The following is a 26,691-nucleotide window of genomic DNA, read 5'->3' on the forward strand; positions in this document are numbered from 1 at the left end:
TTTGAGAAGGCTTGCAGTAGAGCCGCGGCCTTCTCCGGATTACCAACTACAGCGCTGTACATTGCATATTGCCTGTGAATGGTATTGCAGCTCAGCCCCATTCTCTTCTATGGGGCTGAGCTGCCCCTAGGCCATATGACAGACGAACATAACGTCACGCAGCCTAGAAAAAGCTACAGTGAGCGCCGCTGCTTTCTTAAACAGCTGATCGGTGGAGATCCCAGGTGTCTGACGCCCACCAGATACTCATGACCTATCCTGGGGATAGCTCATCAGTAAAATAAATAAATAAAAAAACATTTGGAAAACCCCTTGAGGTGGAGGAGCTGGCAAACAATCTTACATGTATGGAAACCACCTGACTCTCCCTGAGGGCAGACATTAGGGGGAATGGTTTGAAGTTTGAAGGAGGCATCAACCAGATCTGTTCCGTAAAAAACACATGGTTTTGCATGCAAGTTCAATCAGTTTATTCTGCGATTGCGTTCAGTGTTTCTGTTTTTCCTGTCCGGATTGTAGGCGTTTTCACAAGCGTGGAGAAAAACTGAAGAACAACAATCTACATCTCCTAGCACCCATCAGGGATAAATGCATTGCATCCGGATGCCTTACGTTTTTCAAACAAACCCCTTTCACTTCTATGGAGGCAGAGTTGCATGAAAAACGCACAATATAGAATATAGGGTGAATTTTTATTGAACTCCGATAATGTGTGTACACAGACTAGGGATCGACCGATTATCGGTTTTACCGATATTATCGGCCGATATTCAGGATTTTGACAGTTATCGGTATCTATTTTTCCGATATGCCGATAACTTAATGGGAACACAGAATGCGCTGCTCTCAGCGCTCTCCGTGTTCCCTCAGCAGCACAGGGGAGAAGGAAGCAGTGTCTCCTCCCCCTGTGCTGCTGCTGCCGCCAATGAGAGGAGGGAGGACAAGAGGAGGGGAAGGGCTGTGGCCACCGCTCCACCAATGATGTTGACTTACTCATTCATTCAAATTGAACAGGAGGCGGGAGCTGGCTGCAGAATCACATAGCCGGCTCCCGACCTCTATGAGCGGTAGCTGCGATCTGCGGTAGTTAACCCCTTAGGTGCCGCGGATCGCAGCTACAGCTCATAGAGGTCAGGAGCCGGCTATGTGATTCTGCAGCCAGCTCCCGCCTCCTGTATATGATAAATTAGAGATTTATGTTCATCGGTGGCGCAGTATGGCCCCCCAAGCCCGCCAGTATTAATCATTGGTGGCGCAGTGCGCCCCCCACCCCAGTATTAAAAACATTGGTGGCGCAGTGCGCCCCCCCACTTTTAATCATTGGTGGCAGTGGCCACAGGGTCCCCTCTCCCCTTCTCCTCCGATCGGAGCCCCAGCAGTGTAGCCTGGGGCTCCGATCAGTTACCATGGCAGCCAGGACGCTATTGAAGCCCTGGCTGCCATGATAAGCTCCATGCTGCTGTGTGCACAAAGCACAGAGCAGCAGGGACAGTGTGAGATCCTATTCACCCTGATAGAGATCTATCAGGGTGAATAGGACAAGGGCTATTCCCTAGGGGGTTAAAAGTCAGTAAAAAATAAACACCAAAATATAAATAAAAAAGAAAGATTTACAAAAAAAAAAAAAAAACTACACATTAACAATAAAAATATTCATTTTCATCAGATGTGTGTAGGAATTATTTTTTTTCAAAAATGAAATTTCACAGAATATCGGTATAAATTATCGGCTATCAGCCTGAAAGTTCACAAGTTATCGGCCCTAAAAAAATCAATATCGGTCGATCCCTAACACAGACCCATTGAAATGAATGGGTCAGGATTCAGTCCGGATGCTGTGCGTTCATTACACACATTACATCCTGACAGAAAACTCGCTCGTGTGAAAGAGTCCTTGTATCGGCGTTTTATAACTCCGGTAGTCTGTTCCAGCAGTGGAACAAACTACAGAAGTTACCGTCTCCGACAGCTGCTGGATCCGATTTCACTCTAATTGGATCCGACGGGATTCCTGCATAAATTCCGTAAAATAAAGTTGCTTGCTAACAGAGTGTTCACAATACATGGGGGATGAAGGTCTATGATGAGGTTCCTGTAACTCTATATTATATACATGTTTAATCTTGCGAGTCATCGGTGACACTACAGGAGCCATAAGGATTTTTTATTTTTTTTGCGAAAAGATTAAAAACTGTTCTGGACAACAACAACAATCTACTTTCTAGACACACTGGATATATCAAGACTGGCGGATCCATCCACCAGTCCTGATCTTCCTGCACTGGCGTGAGATGCGCCTGATTTGTTAAGAGGCAGAAGCCTCTTAATAAGGCTCTATTCACACATCCACAATTCCGTTCCGCATTTTGCAGACCCATTCATTTCTATTTCTACCCGCACTTCCAAGTCCGCATTTCCGTTCCTGAAAAAAATAGAACATGCCCTATTCTTGTCCGCAATTGCGGACAAGAATAGGCATATTCTATTAGTGCAGGCGATGCGCGGTCTGCAAAATGCGGAACGCACATTGCCGGTGTTTCCGTGTTTTGCGGATCCACAAGACACACAGATGTGTGAATGGACCCTAAATCAGGTGCATCTCTGCATGGCCATGCGCCAAAAACTGAAGCTACAAGCTGCAGAGAAGCTCAAAAAGTGGCAAATTATGGCGCACACATACCGTGCGCCGTAATGTGCAACTTTTATTTACATTGTGGCATATAGGCCTTGATAAATGTCCCTCCCTGGATAACAAAACTGTCCTGCCAGACTAGCTCTTCCATAAGAAGAAAGATGTTTTAGAAGGTGCCTGATTTGGGACAAACTTCATCGCAAACTTTAGCTGAATAAGACAATCTAGTGCCAGAGGGTTCACTGCTATAGCTAAGAAGACCAGTGCCCACAGAGGACAGCTGATATGCCACACAATGCCAGGTTTGTTTGCTGTGCCTCAAATGTTCCGTTGCCTTCGATGGACATGAGACTTTACTATCTAACTGTACATAGTAACAACTCTGCTTGCTGCCACAATGAATACTTGTCTGTAGCACCACAGCCCATTCACATGAAATGACTGCATAGAAGCATAAAATAATATTTACCTCCCATCTCTTAACCCCTTCAGGACCCTGACATTTTTTACCTTAAAGGGACACTGACAGGCCCAATATGCATATTTAGGTATATATATATGACAGTACAGGTCTTATAAAGTGTATTAAAATCATCTAAGTATCCCCCCTGTCCACCTTATAAATACAGTAAAATGAAGTTTTATAACCTGCTTGAATAGCGTTCAATCTGCCCAAGGGGCGGAGTTTCATCTCCACTTGCGCCCAGCCAGCCGCCCCAACTGCCGTTTGAAGCGCCGCCCAGCTCATCAATATTCACTTTGCTGGGCGGCTACTACTGTCCCCGACGCATGCCCAATACAATCCTATGGGCATCGGCCTCCGGATCATCTTCAGCGCATGCGCCAGGCACCCTCACTGGCCGGGATCACATCGCTCCTGCGCACAGTCTGCATCTCAGAGGCCGATGCAGCCTCTGCTTTATGCGCATGCGCCGGGCACAGTTCAGAGCAGCGCTTCAGAGTAGCCGCCCAGCGAAGTGAATATTGATGAGCTGGGCGGCGCTTCAAATGGCAGTTGTGGCGAGGCTGGCTGTGCGCAAGTTGAGATGAAACGCCGCCCCTTGGGCAGATTGAACACGATTCCAGCAGGTTATAAAACTTCATTTTACTGTATTTATAAGGTGGACAGGGGGGATACTTAGATGATTCTAATACACTTTATAAGACCTGTACTGTCATATATATACCTAAATATGCTTTTTGGGCCTGTCAGTGTCCCTTTAAGGACCAGGCTGTTTTTTGGAAATTTGACATGTGTCACTTTATGTAATAACTTTGGAACGCTTTTACATATCCAAGCCATTCTGAGATTGTTTTCTCGTGACACATTGTACTTCATGATAGTGGTAAATTTCTGTCAATATTTTTCATTTTTATTTAAAAAAATAAAAACAAAATTTACAAAAATAAATAAATTGGAAAAATTCGCAACTTTCCAAATTTCAATTTCTCTGCTTTTAAAACAGATAGTGATACCTTATATAATAGTTATTACTTTACATTTCCCATATGTCTACTTTATGTTTGGATCATTGTGAGAATGACATTTTATTTTTTGGGGACGTTAGAAGGCTTAGAAGTTTAGAAGCAAATCTTTACATTTTTTTGAAAAATTTCCAAAACCCACTTTTTAAGGACCAGTTCAGGTCTGAAGTCACTTTGTGGGGCTTACATTATAGAAACCACCCATAAGTGACCCCATTTTAGGAACTACACCCCTCAAGGTATTCAAAACTGATTTTACAAACTTTGCTAAACCTTTAGGTGTTACACAAGAATTAAAGGAAAATGGAGATGACATTTCTGAATTTCACTTTTTTGGCAGATTTTCCATTTTAATCCATTTTTTGCAGTAACAAAGCAAGGGTTAACAGCCAAACAAAACTCAATATTTATTACCCTGATTCTGTCAGAATGTTTACAGAAACACGCCATATGTGGTCGGAAACTGCTGTACGGGCACACGGCAGGGCACAGAAGGAAAGGAATGCCATATGGTTTTTGGAGGGCAGATTTCACTGGGATCATTTTAAGTTGCCATGTCAGACTCCCTGATGCACCCCTAGAGTAGAAACTCCAAAAAAGTTACCCCATTTTGAAAAGTACGGGATAACGTGGCAGTTTTGTTGGTACTATTTTAGGGTACATATGATTTTTGGTTGTTCTATATTACACTTTTTGTGAGGCAAGGTAACAAAAAATAGCTGTTTTGGCACCTATTTTTTGTTATTTACAATGTTCATCTGACAGATTAGATCATGTGCTATTTTTAGAGAGCAGGTTGTTACGGATGTGACAATACCAAATATGACTACTTTTGATGGTTATTTGTTTCAGTTTTACATAATAAAACTTTTGTGTCTCCATATTTTTTTTTGGCAACTGTCTTAGGTAGTGCCTCATTTTTTGCAGGATGAGATGACAGTTTGAATGGTACTATTTTGGGGTGCGTCTGACTTTTTGATCACTTGGTACTACACGTTTTGTGATGTAAGGTGACAAAAAATGGCTTGACACTTTTTTTTACGGTGTTCATCTGAGGGGTTAGAACATGTGATATTTTTATACAGCAGGTCGTTATGAATGTGGCGATTTTTTTGGGGGGGACGGGGGGCATTCGCCTTTTTGATCTCTTGGTATTGCACTTTTTGTAATGTAAGGTGACAAAAAAAATGATTGTTTTATTCAGGTGAGGGGGTGGATCATGTGATATTTTTATAGAGCCGGTCGTTTTCTGTTTGTTTTTACTTGAAACTTAATAATTTTTTTATTATGAAAAACACTTTTTTTACTTTTTATTTTTGTCCCACTCTGGGACTTCCACTTCTGGGGTCTAATCCCCTCTGCAATGCATTACAATACAACCCGTATTGTAATGCATTGGCTGTCAGCTTTTATGCAGACAGCCTGCCTGTGAGACCCAGCCTAAGTGGCTGGATCTTACAGGCTTCCATAGAAGGCAAGCCCCGATGCCTATGGAAGGCATCGGGCTTGCCTTTTCTGCCATCGGGTCCCTGCCACTGCAGCGCGGGAACCCGATGGAGATGCGGAGGGCACCTATACCCTCAGCAAACCCTCACAGCATACAAGGAGATAATACTCCGGCATCTGTGTTTTCACCTATGCCGGCGTATGCAGCAGGAGCCCGGCAGTGACTGCAGCTCCTGCACCTGCCCGATCAGCCTGCCATACATGTACGGCGCTGGTCCTTAAGTCACGTCCACTAGCGCCGTACATATACAGCAAGGGTCCTCTACGGATTAATCAGAGAACTAACATGGCTAAGTACTGAAACCCCCCCACCACTTAATTTCCTATAATAGCATGTTTGGTAGTTAAGCAGCCAAATTACCTGTGTACATACAGTGCGGGCATTAGTTCACAGTAAGATCCTGGATTGGAGGGAACATGCTAGAGCAAATTAATTCGAACAACTCCCCCTCCTAGGCAGCTCTGCAAGTGGAGGCAACCAGTCCTGCTCACGTTCTAAGACAGGTTGCTGGCAGCCCATTTTAAAAAATACCTGGGGAGCCTCTTTAAAGGGGATGTGCCTCAAAAATATTCTGCATCTGGATCTGATTACTTTTGTAATTGCATGTACCGCTTTATAAGATTAACTTCCCCCCCCCCCCCCCAAAAGTGGGGGGGAAATGGTCGTGCGTCTTATAAAGCGGATACTTCGCTGGCCGCTATGCTGCACAGCGCGGCCAGCGAAGTATCAGTGTGGAGGGAGGAGGCGGGACACTCATGGCGGGGCCCGGTGCAGTGACTCTACTCTAATACACCGGGCCCCGCAACTGTTAAATACATTCAATCTGATCTATATCTAAATGTATACGCACTGTTCGGTACTTACTGTAGTACCGTAAGTATAGCATTAGGACGGCGCAGACCGGCATCTCCCTTTGTCATGCGCCGCCTTCCCCAGCTCCCTCTGTCATGCGCCGCCTGCCCCAGCTCCCTCTGTCATGCGCCGCTTGCCTGTTCATGGAGCTGGGGCAGGCGGCGTATGAGGAGGGAGCTGCGGCAGGCGGCACATGACCGAGGGAGCTGCCGGTCTGCGCCATCTTAATGCTATACTTACGGTACTACAGTAAGTACCGAAAAGTGCGTATACATTTACATATAGATCAGATTGAATGTATTTAACAGTTGCGGGGCCCGGTGTATTAGAGTAGAGTCACTGCACCGGGCCCCGCCATGAGTGTCTCCGCCTCCTTCCTCCACACTGATGCATCTGATGGGGGATCTGTAGATGATACTTATGTCATCCACAGATCCCCCATCAGTGTAATCCACAGATCCCCCATCAGTGTAATCCACAGATCCCCCCATAACAGTGCATCATCCACAGATCCCCCATAACAGTGCGTCATCCACAGATCCCCCATAATAGTGCGTCATCCACAGATCCCCATAATAGTGCGTCATCCACAGACCACCATTAGTTCAAAACCTACCAAAAGCACACCTTTTGGTTCAAAATATTTTTTTCTTATTTTCCTCCTCAAAAACCTAGGTGCGTCTTATCAGGTGCGTCTTATAAAGCGAAAAATACGGTAATTAAAAAGTTTTGTATATCCACTGAGTTATTCAATAAAATCTATCTGTATGGTGCCACCTACTGTTTGTTCTTTTCCTTTTTTTTCTGTCTGGTCGCACAACCTCAGTTTAAATCTTCAACTGCCACCAGCCATGTCTTCTGTTAGAAGCTGTGTCGGCGGCAGGGAGAGAGCTACAGCAGTAGGGACACACTCCCTAAGAAAGGACACACCCTGAACTGCCAGCCAGAAATAAATCTAGCAGAACAATTGGAGCAATGAATGCGGAGATCTCTGGATCTCAGGGCTGGTTCTAACTTTGTTGGAAAAAGAGTGTTATGTACTACATGAGGTCTGATTTTTATTTTTTAAAATCATGACAAGCATCAGATACTGGCCAAAAACAATTCCCCAGATATTTCAGCAATGTATGCAGGAACAAGCACCGCTCACACGAGACTACCTGACAGACAAATGAGGACACAAGGGACTGTAGTGCAGGTAAGCTATACATGGTGACTGCAAATAGAAAGAAACCCCATAAGGTTCCTTTGGGGCCATCAAGAATTTTTGATTTGGCCGTACAAACTTTCAAAAGGGAAGCAAGCAAGTAACTAACTTTTTAATGAGATAATTTTTATTGAGATTTAAAAGATATAACAAAAAGGTACAAACGATAAAAAACCCATACCCAAACACCCTTCCCCATCCAGTTGTCAAAATCATGTGCAATTAAAGTACAGCCATCAGACAGTGATATGGCATACACATAGATAAGGCTACTTTCACGGATCCGTCTGGTATCTGCACAGACGGATCCGCACCTATAAATGCAAACGCTGGTATCCGTTCAGTAGGGATCCGTCTGCATAACTAAGTAAAAAAAAAGTCTAAGTCAAACGGATCCGTCCTGACTTACATTGAAAGTCAATGGGGGACGGATCCGTTTACAATTGCACCAATATTGTGTCAATGTAAACGGATCCGTCCCCATTGACTTACATTGTAAGTCAGGACGGATCCGTTTGGCTCCGCACCGCCAGGCAGACACCAAAATGCTGCAAGCAGCGTTTTGGTGTCCGCCTTCAGAGCGTAATGGAGGCTGAACAGAGCCAAACTGATGCATTCTGAACGGATCCTTATCTATTCAGAGTGCATTGGGGCTAAACTGATCCATTTGGGGCCACTTGTGAGTGCCCTGAAACGGATCTCACAGGCGGACCCAGAAATGGCAGTGTGAAAGTAGCCTTAGGCCCATCTCACAGCAAACCAGAAAACCCATTGGCCTGCTAGAAGATCCAAAGCCAAGTGCCTACTGGCCACTGCACTCATTACTTTGGGTGTTAAAGAGGACCTTTCACAGTTTTGGTTTTATTCTAGATAAATACCTTTACTTGCGGGGTACCCCTGAATGTTTTTTTAAAATATCCCTCCTACGCCCTGCTGTGCCTCCTGCAGTTTTCCCGCTCAGTATGCTAATACTGAGCACAGGTACAGGGAGGAGGAGACGCCAGGGTTTCTCAATGGGCGTCTCCTTCTCCCTGGCTGTGCCTCGATCCAATCATAGTCGAGAACGTCACAGCCAGGGAGAAGGAGATGCCCATTGAGAAACCCTGGCGTCTCCTCCTCCCTGTACCTGTGAAAACTGCAGGAGGCACAGCGGGGCGTAAGAGGGATAATTTTAAAAAACATTCAGGGGTACCCCGCAAGTAAAAGGTATTTATCTAGAATAAAAAAAAAATTAAAAAAACGTGAAAGGTCCTCTTTAAGGCCTTTTAGAATGGGCTGATTATCGGGAACAAACAATTAACCCGTGCAAGTGTGCCACTGATCACATAATGTTCGTTCATCGTTGCAATAGCAGTAGCGTGCACTCCTCCCCATACGTCAGAGGGGACTGCTGCATGTAAATGCAGCTCTCGCCTCCGTTCACAATCAGTCGATTATCAGGGCTGAATGTTTCAATCCCAATAATTGCATGTGCATCAGCCATCTTGCTGGGGAAAAAAAATATATAATGATACTCACCTGACCCTATCCCCAAATTACCGTAGCGAGACATCCCCTTACAACTACGTCCTTGCACTTTGCTAGCATACTGAAATATTGTGCGTGGTCCAGACATTGGTTGTAGGCACCCACCCAGCCATGACCCCCTGCTCTATCTCGGGTCCTTTGGTTGCCGATACATTTGTAAGTTGCACTAGCTTGAGTCGTCCCCTGGTGGGCACCTCCATGCAAGTGGGCCCCTGCTGCACCTCCACTAGTTAAGTCTCTGCTGAAAACAAACTACTGATCGACAATGGACATATTTCATGACACGGTTGGCTTGTTAGGTAAACTGTCATGTGTGTGAATGGAGGTAAAATGTCAGACACTAGTCTTATCGTGAATGGTTGTAAACGTGTTTAAAGGGTTTCTATCACTTCGTATGACATATTTAGGTGTCAGACACTAGCGATCCGCTAGTGTCTGCTCTGCCCAACCATCCTAATATGATAGGTTTTGGGGCAGCCGTTTTGCTAAAATAACAACTTATATCTATATGCTAATGAGCCTCTAGGTGCTATGGGGGCGTCATTAGCACCTAGAGCAGGGGTAGGCAACCTCCGGCACTCCAGGTGTTGTGAAACTACAACTCCCAGCATGCATACTTGCTCTGCTCTTCTCAGAACTCTCATAGAAATGAGTGGAGCATGCTGGGAATTGTAGTTTCACAACAGCTGGAGTGCCGGAGGTTGCTGATCCCTGACCTAGAGGCTCCGTCTACCTTCATAAACTGTCGCCGCCCAGCGCGTCCCTCCAGCCCGCCCATCTCCTGCTGAATGCGATCCTCTCCATGCGCGTCTCTGTTCTGCGCATGCGCAATGAATGTCTGACCGCTTCCCTGCTCAGACATCTCCACTGCGCCTGTTCCTCGGAGCACTATGATGTCATCGGCGCAGGCGCAGTGGAGATGTCTGAGCAGGGAAGCGGTCAGACATTCATTGCGCATGCGCAGAACAGAGACGCGCATGGAGAGGATCGCATTCAGCAGGAGATGGGCGGGCTGGAGGGACGCGCTGGGCGGCGACAGTTTATGAAGGTAGACGGAGCCTCTAGGTGCTAATGACGCCCCCATAGCACCTAGAGGCTCATTAGCATATAGATATAAGTTGTTATTTTAGCAAAACGGCTGCCCCAAAACCTATCATATTAGGATGGTTGGGCAGAGCAGACACTAGCGGATCGCTAGTGTCTGACAGCTAAATATGTCATACGAAGTGATAGAAACCCTTTAACTACTAGGACTACAGCAGAGTTTGTGTTACCAACATAGCAGAACATTCAGATGATGTCTCCACGTCACCAAGTGTTGCAAGGTGCAGTAAGTCTCCTATCTGGGTGCAAAGATCACCAAGACCTTTATAGGTCCTCTGCACTGTACTGACTGGACAGGGTTTACAAGATAATCTGTCGTTTTCAGGGTATCTGCATGGTGACATGCTCGGTGGTCATTTTCTTGTCTCCTGCACTGGTGGCACATGGCAATACCACCTCTGGTGAACAACGGCCTACAGCACTGGCCTCCACAGGAGTATAGAAAGCCAGCGTCAGCTTCTCTACACATAAAACTGATGCAATACATGCTGTATCAGATAATGGGATTCTAGAGGAGCATTGTATACTTAGGGCACTGACCCTTCAACCTTTTGAGTCGACTTCAAACGTGCACTGAAAACAGTGGCCTGGGATTCAACCTTCAAACCTCACATGATCCAGTGATCAACGTGGGAAAAAGTAATGCTTCTGGCTTCCAAAGCAAACCTACCGAGCTTGGTGTACAGTATGCGGCAGCTAGTTAGAAATTACCTGCAAATGAATTAGTGAAAGGCACAGCAGGGAAACACACAATGGGGCTCATTCACTATAGTGTCTGCGCCTGTTTCCGACAGGCTTATTTCTTAAGTCTCATTTACCAACAGATTTTACGCCCGTTTTGGAGACATTTGCGTCTGTTGCACCTATTTAGAGTTTTAAGACTAATTCAGAGGTTTTCAAACTTTTGTAACTTTTTTCCAACCCATTTAGGTTGGTGAGCTTTTTTATTTTTTTGCCCCTGAATTAGGCGCATAAACAGTCTTATGTGTACTCTCCTTATCAGGCTTACTGTATTTTTCCAGTCTCTTTTGAGCGGGAGCCTGTGCAATATTTTACATTAAAAGAGACAGAGATGCAACATTTTTTCTGGTCAATGCGCAAACCAATCAGAGAAGTCTTAGTAAATTTGAACCTGTCATACAAGAAAACAACCACTAGATGATGCCTGCACGGCCACCGCTGCATCAAAACATCCGGCAGAGGAGGGGAGGGGTTACAGCCAATAGCAGGTTGTGACGGGGACAAGCCTCTCTAGCATCACGGGTGACACTAGGGGAGATGCAGCAGCGGCTGTACGGGCAACAGAAGCAAAGCGTGTGCCAGGGAGTGAGGTAAGTACAATCTGTGCGAGGGGCCCGGGCATTTGCCGGGGCATTATAGGGGTCGGATAACCCATTTATGGAATAATAAACGAGACGCAAATTAAAAACAGGTGTTGCCAATACACCTATTTTTTATTTTTTTTTTACTTAAAAAATAATAATAATAAGCGAGCTGGTTGAATGTGCCTCAATATGTGCACGACAGAGCAATAAATCTATGGTGAACTAATATAAAATAAAACCCATCTATTGCAATAGTGAGCGCAAAATTGAACATATGATAGAAACTAGTTACTAAAGGAACTCTAAATATTGGCATTACTCATTAAAATATCCTCCTCTTCTTTGGTCCTATACTAACCCATGTGCCAAAAAAAAACAAAAAAAAAAACGGAGAGGCAGCTTGCTCTGTACAATGGCAGCAGACTAGGCAAGCTAAGTTATATTACCTCTATCTAAACAACACTCCTCAGCAATTCCAAAGCCAAAAAGGCAACAAAGAGGTGAAGGGTATAAAAGTTTATGCCGTAAAAGCAGCTGAAAGTCTTAGGGCTGTTTCACACGAGCGGATGCCGTGCGTCACATCCGCTCCGTGAATGACAGCCAAGACCCGATGCAGACTGCAGAAGCACGGAGCAGTAACATGACTGATAATGCTCCGTGCCTCTCTGTGATCTCTTTACTACGAAATCACAGTGACAACTTTATCTCACTGTGATTTCGTAGTAAAGAGATCACAGAGAGGCATGGAGCATTATCAATCATGTTAATGCTCCATGCTTCTGCAGTCTGCATCGGGTCTTGGCTGTCATTCACGGAGCGGATGTCACGCACAGCATCCGCTCGTGTGAAAGTAGCCTTATGGTGTCCATAAACCTAAGAGTAGGACAAGAGTAGCTCCTAGGCAAGAAAACACCCTTTAAAGCACAGCAGGATCCATTAGGCTTCAGGTGCTTTTTTTTGTAACTAAGCAGAATAAGGCAGCAAAATTCTGCCCGTCACCAGTAACAGAAACCTGAAGGGGTCAGTGTGAACAGAGGCCAAAAATATTGTTGAATTTTTTTTGAAAATACAGAAGTCCAGGCATTCCTGGTATATTCTGTGCTATCTGTATATACAACAGGAAAACCTCTCTGTAGACACGCCATTTATTTACTGGCTGGGATTCAAGCTATCTACGCCATAAGGCCTCTTGCCGTGTTTTGCGGTCCGCAAATTGCAGATCCGCAAAACACGGATGCCGCCCGTGTGCCTTCTGCAATTTGCGGAACGGACGGCCCATTATAGAAATGCCTATTCTTGTCCGCAAAACAGACAAGAATGGGACATGATCTATAATTTTGGCAGGGCAATGGAACGGAGCAACGGATGCGGACAACACATGGAGTGCTGTTCGCATGTTTTGCGGTCCCACTGAAGTGAATGGGTCCCGCACCCGAGCCGCAAAAAACGCGGCTCGGATGCGGAACCAAACCACGGTCGTGTGCAAGAGGCCCAATTGTGCAGTACTAAGATGCAGACACAATTAAAACCTTCCCATAAGCAGATAATACAGATTATTACTATGAAGAAGGCCTTAGCACATCAAAACACACATGGAACACGACGTTCTACAGAATGCACACTATGGAAGAAACTGTTCTTTCTATGGAATGCAGAGACATTCTATCAGTAACAGATGCTGGACAGAAAATGTTGTTTTGATTTTTATTTTATTTTTTTACTCTGATGCTTAGAATAAAAAAATAGTTTTTAAAAAACTACCATCACAATACAGAAGCTTATCTTCTTGGTCGTGAGACCCCAGCAGAAAATGAGGAGCCCTGTTTAATTCCAGTACATGGTCACTGGCTGCCACGTGGGATGACCTCAAACCAATGTATAGCATAAAGAGGACCTGCAAAGTAAAAACTACAAAAAGGCACGCAGCACATAGCAAAATGGTTTCTTTTTACATTTAACCATGTAATCCATACACACCCGATCCAACCCAGTAGTTCCCTTGTATCCCCACACACAGTAAAGGAGCTCCCAGACAAAAATGGTGCTCCCTTATTTCTTTCTCTTGCTTATATAGCACTGACATATTCTGCAGCGCTTTAGAGACCTTAATACCCATCAGACAGTAATGAAGACCTCTTATTCCCCCATCCCATAGACTGTATGATGCCCATTTAGTGCCCTCACACAGTACGATGCCCCTTTAATGCCCCAGGCATAGTATGATGCCCTCTTAGTGCCTTCATATTCAGTATGATACCCACTTAGTGCCCCCACTCAGTATAATGCACCCACAGCAGAATGCCCCATCTGTACTCCGATGCAATATGATGCCCCCTTTGCGTCCCCACACAGCATGATGCCCCCATGCAGTATGATGCCTCTTTAGTGCCTCCACACATGGTATTACACCCCCTTAGTACCCTCATGCTGCATGGTCCTCCTTTAGAGCCTGCCCACGCTGTATCATACCCCACCCCCCTAGTGCCCCCATGCAGTATGAGGACACCTTAATGCCCCCTCATGCTGTATTATGCCCTCTTAGTACCCTCATACTGGATGGTTCTCCCTTAGAGTCTGCCGACGCTGTATTATACCCCTTAGTGGCCCTATGCAGTAGGATGACACCTTTTTGCATTCCCACATAGTATGATGCCCCTTTACTAAACCTGCATGCAGTGTTATACCCCCAGACTTTACCCATGCAGCATGATGCACCTTTAGTGCCCCCCCAAGCAGTGTGATGTCCCCTTAGTGCCTCCTCATTGTATTATTCCCTTTTGGTGCCTCCCATGCAGTATGATGCTCCCTTAGAGCCTGCCCACACTGCAATATTCCGCCTAAGTGTCTCCACATGTAAAACTCATCGAGCCCCAGCATTTCCACAATGAATGGAGAGCACCACTCGGTACAGGCCTCTGCTGTCTGCAGATTGCAGAAGGCGCAATGACGTCATTCCGCTGCACCAGCACCAGGCAGTGGTTGCAGCAGATATGGTGGAGTAGGGAGCGGTCAGCGCCCCGCTTTACTATTTTATGCAACTGTGTCTGTGTCCTGACTCCTGAGAATGCAAATAAAGTTAAAAGCAGGACATGCTACAGCCCTCCAGGAACTGCAGGACAGTGCCTAAAATTCAGAACTGTCCTGCTGGATTTGGGATGGTTGGGAGGCACGTGATATTTAAAACTTTTGTTTTTCTGCAACAACTGAAAGGACAATTAAGCAGTTTCCCAAAATTTGGGAAACAAAAAAAAAGAAAAAGAAAAAAGAAGATCTAAATTTCAGATAAGCTGGCTATATACATTGATATTTACTGCCTGAACCGACAAAATTGGGTAGAACCAGTTGACCATCTAATGGGTTTGGCGGCTTCCCGACTCCCCCCTAAGGGTCCCTTCACACGTCCGTAAGCGTTTTGCTGTCCGCAAATTGCGGATCTGTAAAGCACTGACACTGGTCATGTGCGTTCCGCATGTTGCGGACCGCACATGGCCGGCACTATGATAGAAATGCCTACTCTTGTCCGTGGCTGCGGACTAGAATAGGAAATGCTCTCTCTTTTTTGCTGGGCCGCGGAACGCAAGTGGAGATGCGGACAGCACACTGTGAGCTGTCCGCATTTTTTGCTGCCCCACTGCAATGAATCAATTTTGCGGAACGGATGCAGACATCGCAGATGTCAGAGGAGACAAGGATTGGGCAGTCGCATTTCAACTTCCAAATCATTTTGTTTTCAGAGAGATAAGAGGTGTCTAGCAGTGTCTCACTTCCTTTTGTCCATTCAGAACACATGAATGTTCAGCCAAGCCAAGTGTGCATGTGTATAAGGGGGTTGGGAGAGAAATCCATCTAATGTGTATGCCACCCTTACAGGCAAAATCTAAGCTGGTAGAAAAATACTATGGTAATTTCAAGAGTGGTGTGACAAGTCTTACGGCTCTTATAAAATATAATTATGTGGCGGTATAAAAGGTAAACAGAGCCTATTGCCAACATGAAACTTGTGAAGAACTGTGTACATAGATCACATTCGGAGACATGCCCTGTATATAGAATAAAGATCAGGAACTAAAAAAAGAACATTAGAAGAACATGCACAATGTAGGAACAAGAAAAAGAAAATTTTTCCCAACCCCTTTATACTGAAATTAGTTCCTTTCCCCCCATTTTGTTAAATCTACTCCTCTAGTCATATAATCAGTATGGCAGACACCAGCGGGAAGGAAAGGGATAGCAGGAAACAATGTGAATCTTGTAGTTACAGAGGACCTAGCACAGATTTTCTCACGTGAGCACTACTTCCACTTCAAAATTACCTGCACGTCGTCTCCTGCAGAGGAAGCGCAGTGTAATTCCAACTGCTCCTTCTCATTCAAGTGAACGGGACGAGGAGTTGTAACTACACTGCGCAGCTGTGTGCCGGGAGTCGGACCCCCACTAACCTGATATTGATACTAAGGAAAATCTATCCTATCCTATACTGAGGATATAGCAGGGTGGATAAAAATCGATGATTTTTAAAAAATAAAATAAAATTTAATTTTTTATTTAAATCGGATTTTTTTTTAAATATAAAATGCTTTTTGAGGAAAATATATTACCATCCAAGGGTTATTCCATCATGAAATAAAGATGAGTTTTTTAATTATGTAGAATAAGGCTGTACGTGGACTCCCATATTGTTGAATGGATTAGGCAGTGGCTGAGGGACAGACAGAGGGGTTGTAGTCAATGGAGTATATTCAGACCAAGGTCTTGTTACCAGTGGGGTACCTCAGGGATCTGTTCTGGGACCCATATTGTTTAATATCTTTATCAGCGAAATTGCAGAAGGCCTCGATGGTAAGGTGTGTCTTTTTGCTGATGACACAAAGATTTGTAACAGGGTTGATGTTCCTGGAAGGATACACCAAATGGAAAAGGATTTAGGAAAACTAGAGGAATGGTCAAAAATCTGGCAACTAAAATCTAATGTTGATAAGTACAAGATAATGCACCTGGGGCGTAAAAACCCAAGAGCAGAATATAAAATCAGTGATACAGTCCTAACCTCAGTATCTGAGGAAAGGGATTTAGGGATCATTATTTCAGAAGACTTAAAGGTAGGCAGACAATGTCATAGAGCAGCAGGAAATGCTAGCAGAATGCTTGGGTGTATAGGGAGAGGCATTACCAGTAGAAAGAGGGAGGTGCTCATGCCGCTCTACAGAGCACTAGTGAGACCTCATTTGGAGTATTGTGCGCAGTACTGGAGACCATATCTCCAGAAGGATATTGATACTTTGGAGAGAGTTCAGAGAAGAGCTACTAAACTAGTACATGGATTGCAGGATAAAACTTACCAGGAAAGATTAAAGGACCTTAACATGTATAGCTTGGAAGAAAGACGAGACAGAGGGGATATGATAGGAACTTTTAAATACATAAAGGGAATCAACAAGGTAAAAGAGGTGAGAATATTTAAAAGAAGAAAAACTGCTACAAGAGGACATAGTTTTAAAGTAATATCAGGAAGTATTACTTTACTGAGAGAGTAGTGGATGCATGGAATAGCCTACCTGCAGAAGTGGTAGCTGCAAATACAGTGAAGGAGTTTAAGCATGCATGGGATAGGCATAAGGCCATCCTTCATATAAGATAGGGCCAGGGGCTATTCATAGTATTCAGTATATTGGGCAGACTAGATGGGCCAAATGGTTCTTATCTGCCGACACATTCTATGTTTCTATATGTGTACATTTTTTTGGTAAATAAATTCCATGAATCCATTCACAATGTCATGCTCTTCCAGAGGTTTTTGTAAGATTATTGGGCACTTTCTCTGCCTACAAGATATTATCACAGATGCTTGGTTTACTTTTGCAGTTCTCAAAACTGAATTTGACTCAGCAGAGATCACATGCCTCTTCTTCACAGCAAAAATGTTATAACATGAACAGAGTTGAGAAAAATACCTTAATCCTAACTTCTACAAACCTATGAATGCAGAATCAACCTAATCAAACTAATATGAAAAGTTGTTATTCTAAAAATCTTCATCTACTTGCATATTATAAGTTATACCAGCAAGAATTAGTCTTTATGTAGAAAACTATGATTTAAATCAAGCCTTACTGACTAGGGATTTAAATCGTGATTTAAATCAAATCCACCCTGGGATATAGCATCAAAATTGTAGCACTACACACACCCTTTTAGTCCCCTTCTGTCCCTTGCAATGCATGGTATGCATTTTCAATTATGAACTCACTGACATCCCTGGAAAACTTGAAAACCCCAGTATGCAATGAGCAAATCTGTATTTTAGCCCCAAAACTCCCAAATGATAATACATGTTATGGCGTAAAAATCAGCACTTTACATGATTTCAAATATAGGCATTTCTAAACTGGTAAATTAAATGTGAATTACATTGTACACTGAAATAAATATTACAAAATAAGTAACTAGTAATTAACTAAATTAACATTATCATTTTGAAGAGAAACTGCATTACAACAGTTATATGATCCAACAGATGGATATGTCAAGTTACCATCTGGGGCCTTAAAGAGAACTTGTCATGTCAATATGCGGTGACTGACAGCACACACTTACACAGAGAATCCTATCAATCACTGATAACACCTCCCCGTGTATAGCTATCAGTGACTGTCTGCTATCTATGTATACACACTAACACAGAGAATGCGATCACTGATAACTCCCTGTGTACAACTATCAGTGACTGACAGCCATCAATGTATACACACTTACACAGAGAATGCTATCAATCACTGATAACACCTCTTTGTGTACAACTATCAGTGACTGACAGCCATCAATGTATACACACTTAAACAGAGAATACTATCAATCACTGATAACAGCTTCCCCGTGTACAATTATCAGTGACTGACAGTTATCTCTGTATACACACTTATACAAAGAATGCTATCAATCACTGATAACACCTCCCCCATGTACAGTTATCAGTGACTGACAGCTATCTATGTATACACACTTACACAAAGAATGCTATCAATCACTGGAAGCATCTCCCCATATACAACTATCAATGACTGACCGCTATCAATATATACACACTAACACAGGGAATGGTATTAATCACTGATAATACCTCCCCCGTGTACAACTGGGAAAAAACAGATAACTGGAGTAATGCAGCACAGCCAACACTAATTTGTTGTTTGCTGTCACTTATATCCAAAATATTCCCCCCAGGCCCCGTGTATGGATTATACTTACCCGGTCCCCGACACCCGCGTCGCTCCGGAACCCTGCACGGCCGCAGCTGCATCCCCCTATCGCTCGCTCGGATCAAAAAACAGGCGATGGGGGGAGAAGCCAATAGCAGGAGGCGACGGTGACCAGCCTTAAAGGGGCAGCGGCGGCCATGCAGGGATCCAGAGCGACGGGCGTGCCAAGGAGCAGGCAAGTATAATCCATACAATGGGTCTGGGCATTAGGCGGGATATTTTAGATATCAGATAACCCCTTTAAGGGAAGAGATATCGTTATTATGGACAATGAATAAGACTGGCCATACACAATAGTTAGGTCAGCCAAACGTGCCAATTTGTGGGGTTTGGGCTGACCATCTGGTGTGTTTGGGTGCCTCTCTAGTCTTGCCCCACAGCAGATGTTGGGGAGAAAAGGGTTGAGCATGTTGGATCTCAACAGAGACAGACAATAATTTATAAGTAATACATATCATAGGGAAATCCTAGATGAGCTCATCTGGAACGGCAAGAGGCTTAGATTAGTCACATAGTGTGATGCAATTTATTTTATTATAAATAATTTATACACCAGAAAGAATGAGTAGGTTTCGGGGATGAGGTAGATTGGTATATAACAGATGTCATTGTCAAAAAGCTCATGCTATTCATGTGTGGTGGGTATGTAACAATTTGCAACATTTTTGCAGTGATATGAGACTTTTTGTGTTAACCTTAAAAAATAACTTTCACTGTGTGATCTTGGGGGATGTATACGAGGCGAGTGGATCAAGGGCGAGAAGGGTGGTAATATATAGAAAATATTGTTTGCAGCCAGGTTGGTAATTGCTAGGCTTTGGATGACACATGCCCTCTATTCTTTAATACGTGGAGAGCTAACAGTGAATACGTTATTACAGCATGAAAGGGGGAGGGGAAGAAAACGGATTAAAGAAGGAGGAAAGATCGGGGGTATATGGCAAATGTGGGTAGAATACTGGAAACAACCTCATTAATTAAGGAATTTTTTGGTTCCCTTCTTAGGCCCTCTTTATCTTCTCACATCGGATGTGAACATGCTACTTTCGGCTGCACCATTCCTGGCATTTAAGAAAATTATATACGGTGCATAGGTTTGCTTTTTTTTTTTTTTTCGCTTCCTCACTCCTCTAAATTCGGGTATAGGTTTTGATAAGATATAGGTTTTGAAATAATAAATTTTATTTATATTTGTGTGTTATGTACACACATATACATACACACACACACACAAGTCTACACACCCCTGTTAAAATGTCAGGTTTCTGTGCTGTAAAAAAGGAGACAAAGATAAATCATTTCAGAACTTTTTCCACCTTTAGGCCTCATGCGCACGACCGTTCTGTTTTTTGCGGTCCGCAAATTGCGGATCCGCAAAACACGGAAGCAGTCCCTGTGTCATCTGCAATTTGCGGAACGGAACAGGCGGCCCATTGTAGAAATGCCTATTTTTGTCCGCAAAACGGACAAGAATAGGACATGTTATATTTTTTTGTGGGGCAACGGATGCGGACCAAAACAACGGCCGGGTTCATGAGGCCATAATGTGACCTATAAACTGTACAACTTTGAAAAATCCTCCAAATCTGTCAGATTGCGAGGGCATCTCCTGTGCACAGCCCTCTTCAGATCATCCCACAGATTTTCAATCGGATTCAGTTCTGGGCTCTGGCTGGGCCATTCCAAAACTTTAATCTTCCTCTGGTGAAGCCATTCCTTTGGCGATTTGGATGTATGCTTTGGGTCGTTGTCATGCTGAAAGATGAAGTTCCTCTTCATGTTCAGCTTTCTAGCAGAAGCCTGAAGGTTTTGTGCCAATATTGACTGGTATTTGGAACTATTCATAATTCCCTCTAGATTAACTAAGGCCCCAGTTCCAGCTGAAGAAAAACAGCCCCAAAGCATGATGCTGCCACCACCATGCTTCACTGTGGGTATGGTGTTCTTTTGGTGATGTGCAGTGTTGTTTTTGCGCCAAACATATCTTTTGGAATTATGGCCAAAAAGTTCAACCTTGGTTTCATGAGACCTTTTCCCACATGCTTTTTGGAGACTTCAGATGTGTTTTTGCAAAATGTAGCCTGACTTGGATGTTTTGCTTCATAAAAAAAGGCTTCCGTCTTGCCACTACCCCATAGCCCAGTCATATGAAGAATACGGGAGATTGTTGTCACATGTACCACACAGCCAGTACTTGCCAGATATTCCTGCAGCTCCTTTAATGTTGCTGTAGGCCTCTTGGTAGCCTCCCAGACCAGTTTTCTTCTCATATGGTCATCAATTTTGGAGGGACGTCCAGTTCTTGGTAATGTCACTGTTGTGCCATATCTTCTCCACTTGAGGACTGTCTTCACTGTGTTCCATGGTATATCTAATGCCTTGGAAATTATTTTGTACCCTTCTCCTGACTGGTACCTTTTAACAATGAGATCCCTCTGATGCTTTGGAAGCTCTCTGTGGACCATGGCTTTTGCTGTGTGATGCGACTAAGAAAATTTCAGGAAAGACCAACTAGAACAGCTGAACTTTATTTGGGGTTAATCAGAGGCACTTTAAATGATGGCAGGTGTATGCTGACTCCTATTTAAAGGGTTTCTACCACTTCGTTTGGACATATTTAGCTGTCAGACACTAGCGATCCGCTAGTGTCTGCTCTACCAAACAATGCTATTATAATAGCTTCTTGTGCAGCCGTTTCCCTAAAAAACAAACTTTTACTGATATGCTAATGAGCCTCTAGGTGCTATGCGGGCGTCTTTTCAGCACCTAGAGGCTCGGTCTACCTTCACAAAATGCCGCCCAGCGCGTCCCTCCAGCCCGCCCATCTCCTCTGGAATGCTATCCTCCCTCCGAGTCAGCGGACGAATTCTCACGCATGCGCCGTGCGCGTCTGTCTTCGGCGCAGTTAATGTCTGACCGCTTTCTGCACAGACATCTCCACTGCGCCTGCGCCGATGACGTCATAGTGCTCCAAGGAACAGGCGCAGTGGAGATGTCTGTGCAGAAAGCGGTCAGACATTAACTGCGCCTGCGCCGAAGACAGACGCGCACGGCGCATGCGCGAGAATTCGTCCGCTGACTCAGAGGGAGGATCGCATTCCAGAGGAGATGGGCGGGCTGGAGGGACGCGCTGGGCGGCATTTTGTGAAGGTAGACCGAGCCTCTAGGTGCTGAAAAGACGCCCGCATAGCACCTAGAGCAGGGGTGGGGAACCTCCGGCCCGAGGGCCGTATGCGGCCCACGGTATCATTTCATGTGGCCCCCGGCCCCCTGCCAGAACATAATGTGAAAATGCTTATGACCCCTTCCATTATGGAAGCGGTCATTAGCATACGGGAGGCACAGGAAGGTGAGAACAGCACTGCACTGGCTGTCCTCACCTTCCGTGGTCTTCTTTCAGCCCCACACTGTGTCCTGACACATCCAGCGTCAGGACGCAGTGCACGTAGACGTGCACTATGACCTGACGCTGTGCGGTGTGAGGTGACAATATAGTGCGGCAGGAAGAAGAACAGGGAGGGTAAGTGAATCTGCCAAGAGGCAGCGCCGTACGGAGCTGGAGAGGTAAGTTTATTTGTTTATCTTAAATACAGTATCTGATCTGATGTCTGATTGGGGCTGATCTGAGGCTAAAGGAGGGTGGGGAGGGTCTGATGGGGGTCTGATCTGAGGCTTGGGAGGGTCTGATCTGAGGCTGGGGGTGTCTGATCTGAGGCTGGGGTTTGATAGGGGTCTGATCTGAGACTAGGGGGGCTGATGGGGGCTGATCTGAGGCTGGGGAGGGTCTGATGGGGGCTGATCTGAGGCTAGGGAGGGTATTATGAAGGTCTGATCTGAGGCTGGGGGGTCTTATAGGGGCTGATCTGACCCTGGGGGGTCTGATGGGGGCTGATCTGAGGCTGGGCGTCTGATCCGGGTCTGGTCTGAGGCTGGGGGTCTGATGGGAGTCTGATCTGAAGCTAGGAAGGGTCTGATTGGGGTCTAATCTGAGGCTTAGAGGTCTGATGGGAGTCTGATCTGAGGCTGATGTAGGCCTGGGGGGTCTGATAGGAGGCTGATTTCAGGCTGATGGAGGTGGGGGCAGATATTTTGCTGAGAAAGGGACAAAGGCAGGGACAGTTGCGAAGAAAGAGGCAGGGAGAGTGAAAGCTGGGTGAACCCCTCTCTGGACCCCCTGGGTTTAGCTTCCTGCCATTAATGTCAAATAAGTAACATTCTGAACTTAAAAATTAGACTGCTATGTGTGGTCAATATGGCGCCTGTATTGTATGTAATATACTGTATATATATAGTGCAGGCGCTATTTTGTGCTGCAAAAATACAGCCCTCTAGATTATTTTAATTGAAGTGCAATTTCTGTAACTTATCCCTAAGTCAATTATATGTTTGACCAAATACAGCAGTAAAAAATTTTTATTGAGAATTTTGTATGGCCCCCGAATGATGTTACAAATATCCAAATGGCCCTTGGCAGCAAAATGGTTCCCCACCGCTGACCTAGAGGCTCATTAGCATATCGATAAAAGTTCGTTTTTTATGGAAACGGCTGCACAAAAAGCTATTATAATAGCATTGTTTGGTAGAGCAGACACTAGTGGATCGCTAGTGTCTGACAGCTAATTATGTCCAAACGAAGTGGTAGAAACCCTTTAACAGGTTTTGAATGCGATTGCTTAATTCTGAACACAGCTACATCCCCAGTTATAAGAGGGTGTGCACACTTATGCAACCACATTATTTTTGTTTTTATGTTTTCTTCCCTCCACCTAAAAGATTTCAGTTTGTTATTCAATTGGAGTGGTACAGTTTATAGGTCACATTAAAAGGTGGAAAAAGTTCTGAGATGATTTTCTCATTGTCTCATTTTTTTACAGCACAGAAACCTGACATTTTAACAGGGGTGTGTAGATACACATACATATATATATATACACACACACACACACGGAATCGGGCCTTGATTAACTGCGATTTTCCCAGTAAAGTTTCCTTTTAAAGAAAACTAAAATATGTACCTGATTAACTGTTGTCTTATGCACGTACACCTTCCACATCTGGGCTTCTCTAGAGACTGCCCTTTCTAAAAGAACGGACAGTCTCTGGCTCTCCAGGGGCCCAGAGTACTTCATGGTACCCCTTGGATGCGCCTGCCACCCAACCGGATACAGCTACCTGCAAAAGAGAAGACATAACATTTGTTAAAAGAAGGTGATTTCACCTGACTTATAGCATGCCATACCTTTCTATCAGATCATGTACACTGTCACTGCATACATATTAGCTACGATTTTTACTGTGACGTAACTCATTTCAATTGCATTAAAGGGATATTCTCATCTCAGACATTGATTAAATATCGCTAGGACATGTCATCAATGACAGATAGGTACAGGTCACAGCTCTGGGATCCACACCTATCTCCTTGCGATATGCCATCAAAGTCTGAGATGGGTGTAACCCTTTAAAAGGTTTTTCTTAAATTTTAATACTGATGACTTATCCTCAGGAATGGTGGGGGTCCAACACCCAGGACCCCCGCCGATCAGCTGTTTGAGAAAGCAGCAGCGCTCGCAGTAGTGCCACGGCCCTCTCTCAGCTTTTCCTAGGCCAGTGACGACACGTACATGTTTCACGTGGCCTAGGAGCAGCTCAGGCCCATTCAAGTGCCACTATGTACAGATCTGTGCTTGGTAAACTGCAAGAAAGCTGCAGAGCTCACCCCATTCATTGCTCTGCTAGATTTATTTCAAGTTGCAGCTCAGGGGATGTGTCCTTTCTGCTGCAGCTCTTTTCCTGTAAAGCCTCTTTCACATGACAGATATGGAATGTGTCAGCATCTGCGCAGTGGAAAACTGATGGCTTTGCATGCAAGTTAAATAAGTTTTGTCAGCGATTGTGCTCAGTGCTTCACTTTTTTCTTTCACGATTTCATTGGTTTTTCACACATGTGAAGGAAAGCAAAAGGATAACACTGAACTTTTTACAGCAACCATCAGTGAGAAACGCATTGCATCCAGATGCTTTCCGCTTTTCCATGCAGCGCCAATTACTTCTATGGGCAAGAGTTGCATTAAAAACAGACAATATAGAACATGCTGCGACTTTTTCCTGAACACAAAGACGAACAGTGAAAAACAATGTTCATATACACAGACACTTTGAAATTAATGGGTCAGGATTCAGTCTGGATGCTGACCGTTCGCAAACGGAAAGCATCCATATGGAAAACTCATGTAAAATTGGCATGTCCCAGCTTCTAACAGTAGATACACCTGGTGGCAGTCAAAGGACAGAACATGTGCATCCACCTGTCACGGTGGGGAGTGGGGGGGAAACTCCACACCGTACAATGTAGGTTGGCGGGATATGCCACTAGGCCTGGAAACAGGAATAAAAGGAGCAGGTCACCTTCTAACACATCCCTAAATCCTAGCCCTGACCTCCTAACTGTATGAGCGAACCCTAATGGTGGGAGGGCTCATACCCGGAACCTCAGGCCCTACTAACCCTAGAGATCCCTTGTAATAATGACAGGTCTAGGAGACGACCTGTTCATCCACGACACGGATAAACAGGAGTCTCCAGCAGGCTTAGCAACAAGGAAAAAAGGACAGACAGTAGCATAAACCAGATTGGCAGGTAAGCACCCAGCGCAAACAACACACACTGGAACAACAGCACTTACCTGCCACAACAACTGTATAAAACAACAACCTTTACTGTCTAGTGGTTCCCCCTCCGGGAAACCCTGGAGTCCACTTCCACAGGCAAGTGGTCAACGCGGTTCCCCCTCCGAGGAACCCAGGAGCCCCCTCACCGGAGGCACAACACACAGGGAAACGCCTTACATACATGCTGGACGAACACCACCAAAAGACCAGACATGAAACTACAACAAGACGTACACCACACCTGAACATAAACCCACACCAAACATCAACACAGGTAAGGTAGGGAACATGGAGAATACATAAGGGATGACAATCTATGTCCAACAAGGTGGCCCTCAAACTGGACAGATGGTAAGGTCCAGGATGGCAGCATAACTCCAGCTCCACAAGAAGCTGAAGTCCCACTAACCTCAGGCATCCAGCCCAAGTACTGTTAGTGCCCACAACCAGCTCCACCTTGCTCAAACTTTAACCCCATACCCACCAGAATGGGAAGGGACAAAAACTTTAAAGGGTTTCTATCACTTCGTATGACATATTTAGGTGTCAGACACTAGCGATCCGCTAGTGTCTGCTCTGCCCAACCATCCTAATATGATAGGTTTTGGGGCAGCCGTTTTGCTAAAATAACAACTTATATCTATATGCTAATGAGCCTCTAGGTGCTATGGGGGCGTCATTAGCACCTAGAGGCTCCGTCTACCTTCATAAACTGTCGCCGCCCAGCGCGTCCCTCCAGCCCGCCCATCTCCTGCTGAATGCGATCCTCTCCATGCGCGTCTCTGTTCTGCGCATGCGCAATGAATGTCTGACCGCTTCCCTGCTCAGACATCTCCACTGCGCCTGTTCCTCGGAGCACTATGATGTCATCGGCGCAGGCGCAGTGGAGATGTCTGAGCAGGGAAGCGGTCAGACATTCATTGCGCATGCGCAGAACAGAGACGCGCATGGAGAGGATCGCATTCAGCAGGAGATGGGCGGGCTGGAGGGACGCGCTGGGCGGCGACAGTTTATGAAGGTAGACGGAGCCTCTAGGTGCTAATGACGCCCCCATAGCACCTAGAGGCTCATTAGCATATAGATATAAGTTGTTATTTTAGCAAAACGGCTGCCCCAAAGCCTATC

At 44.9% G+C, this 26,691-nt stretch overlaps 1 protein-coding gene across 1 annotated transcript in view; it reads right to left on the reverse strand.

Annotated features, from left to right (window-relative positions):
• The window catches only part of CCNI (cyclin I), a 65,614-nt gene that overhangs the window by 25,502 nt on the left and 13,421 nt on the right, over window positions 1-26,691 (reverse strand). The window contains exon 2 of the mRNA XM_040418022.1: window positions 23,911-24,067. Coding sequence (XP_040273956.1) covers window positions 23,911-24,024 — 114 coding nt within the window. The 5' untranslated portion in view covers window positions 24,025-24,067. The remainder of the gene's footprint in view (window positions 1-23,910; window positions 24,068-26,691) is intronic.

The sequence above is a fragment of the Bufo bufo genome, chromosome 2 (assembly GCF_905171765.1).
Source record: "Bufo bufo chromosome 2, aBufBuf1.1, whole genome shotgun sequence".
Classification (NCBI taxonomy): Eukaryota; Metazoa; Chordata; class Amphibia; order Anura; family Bufonidae; genus Bufo; species Bufo bufo.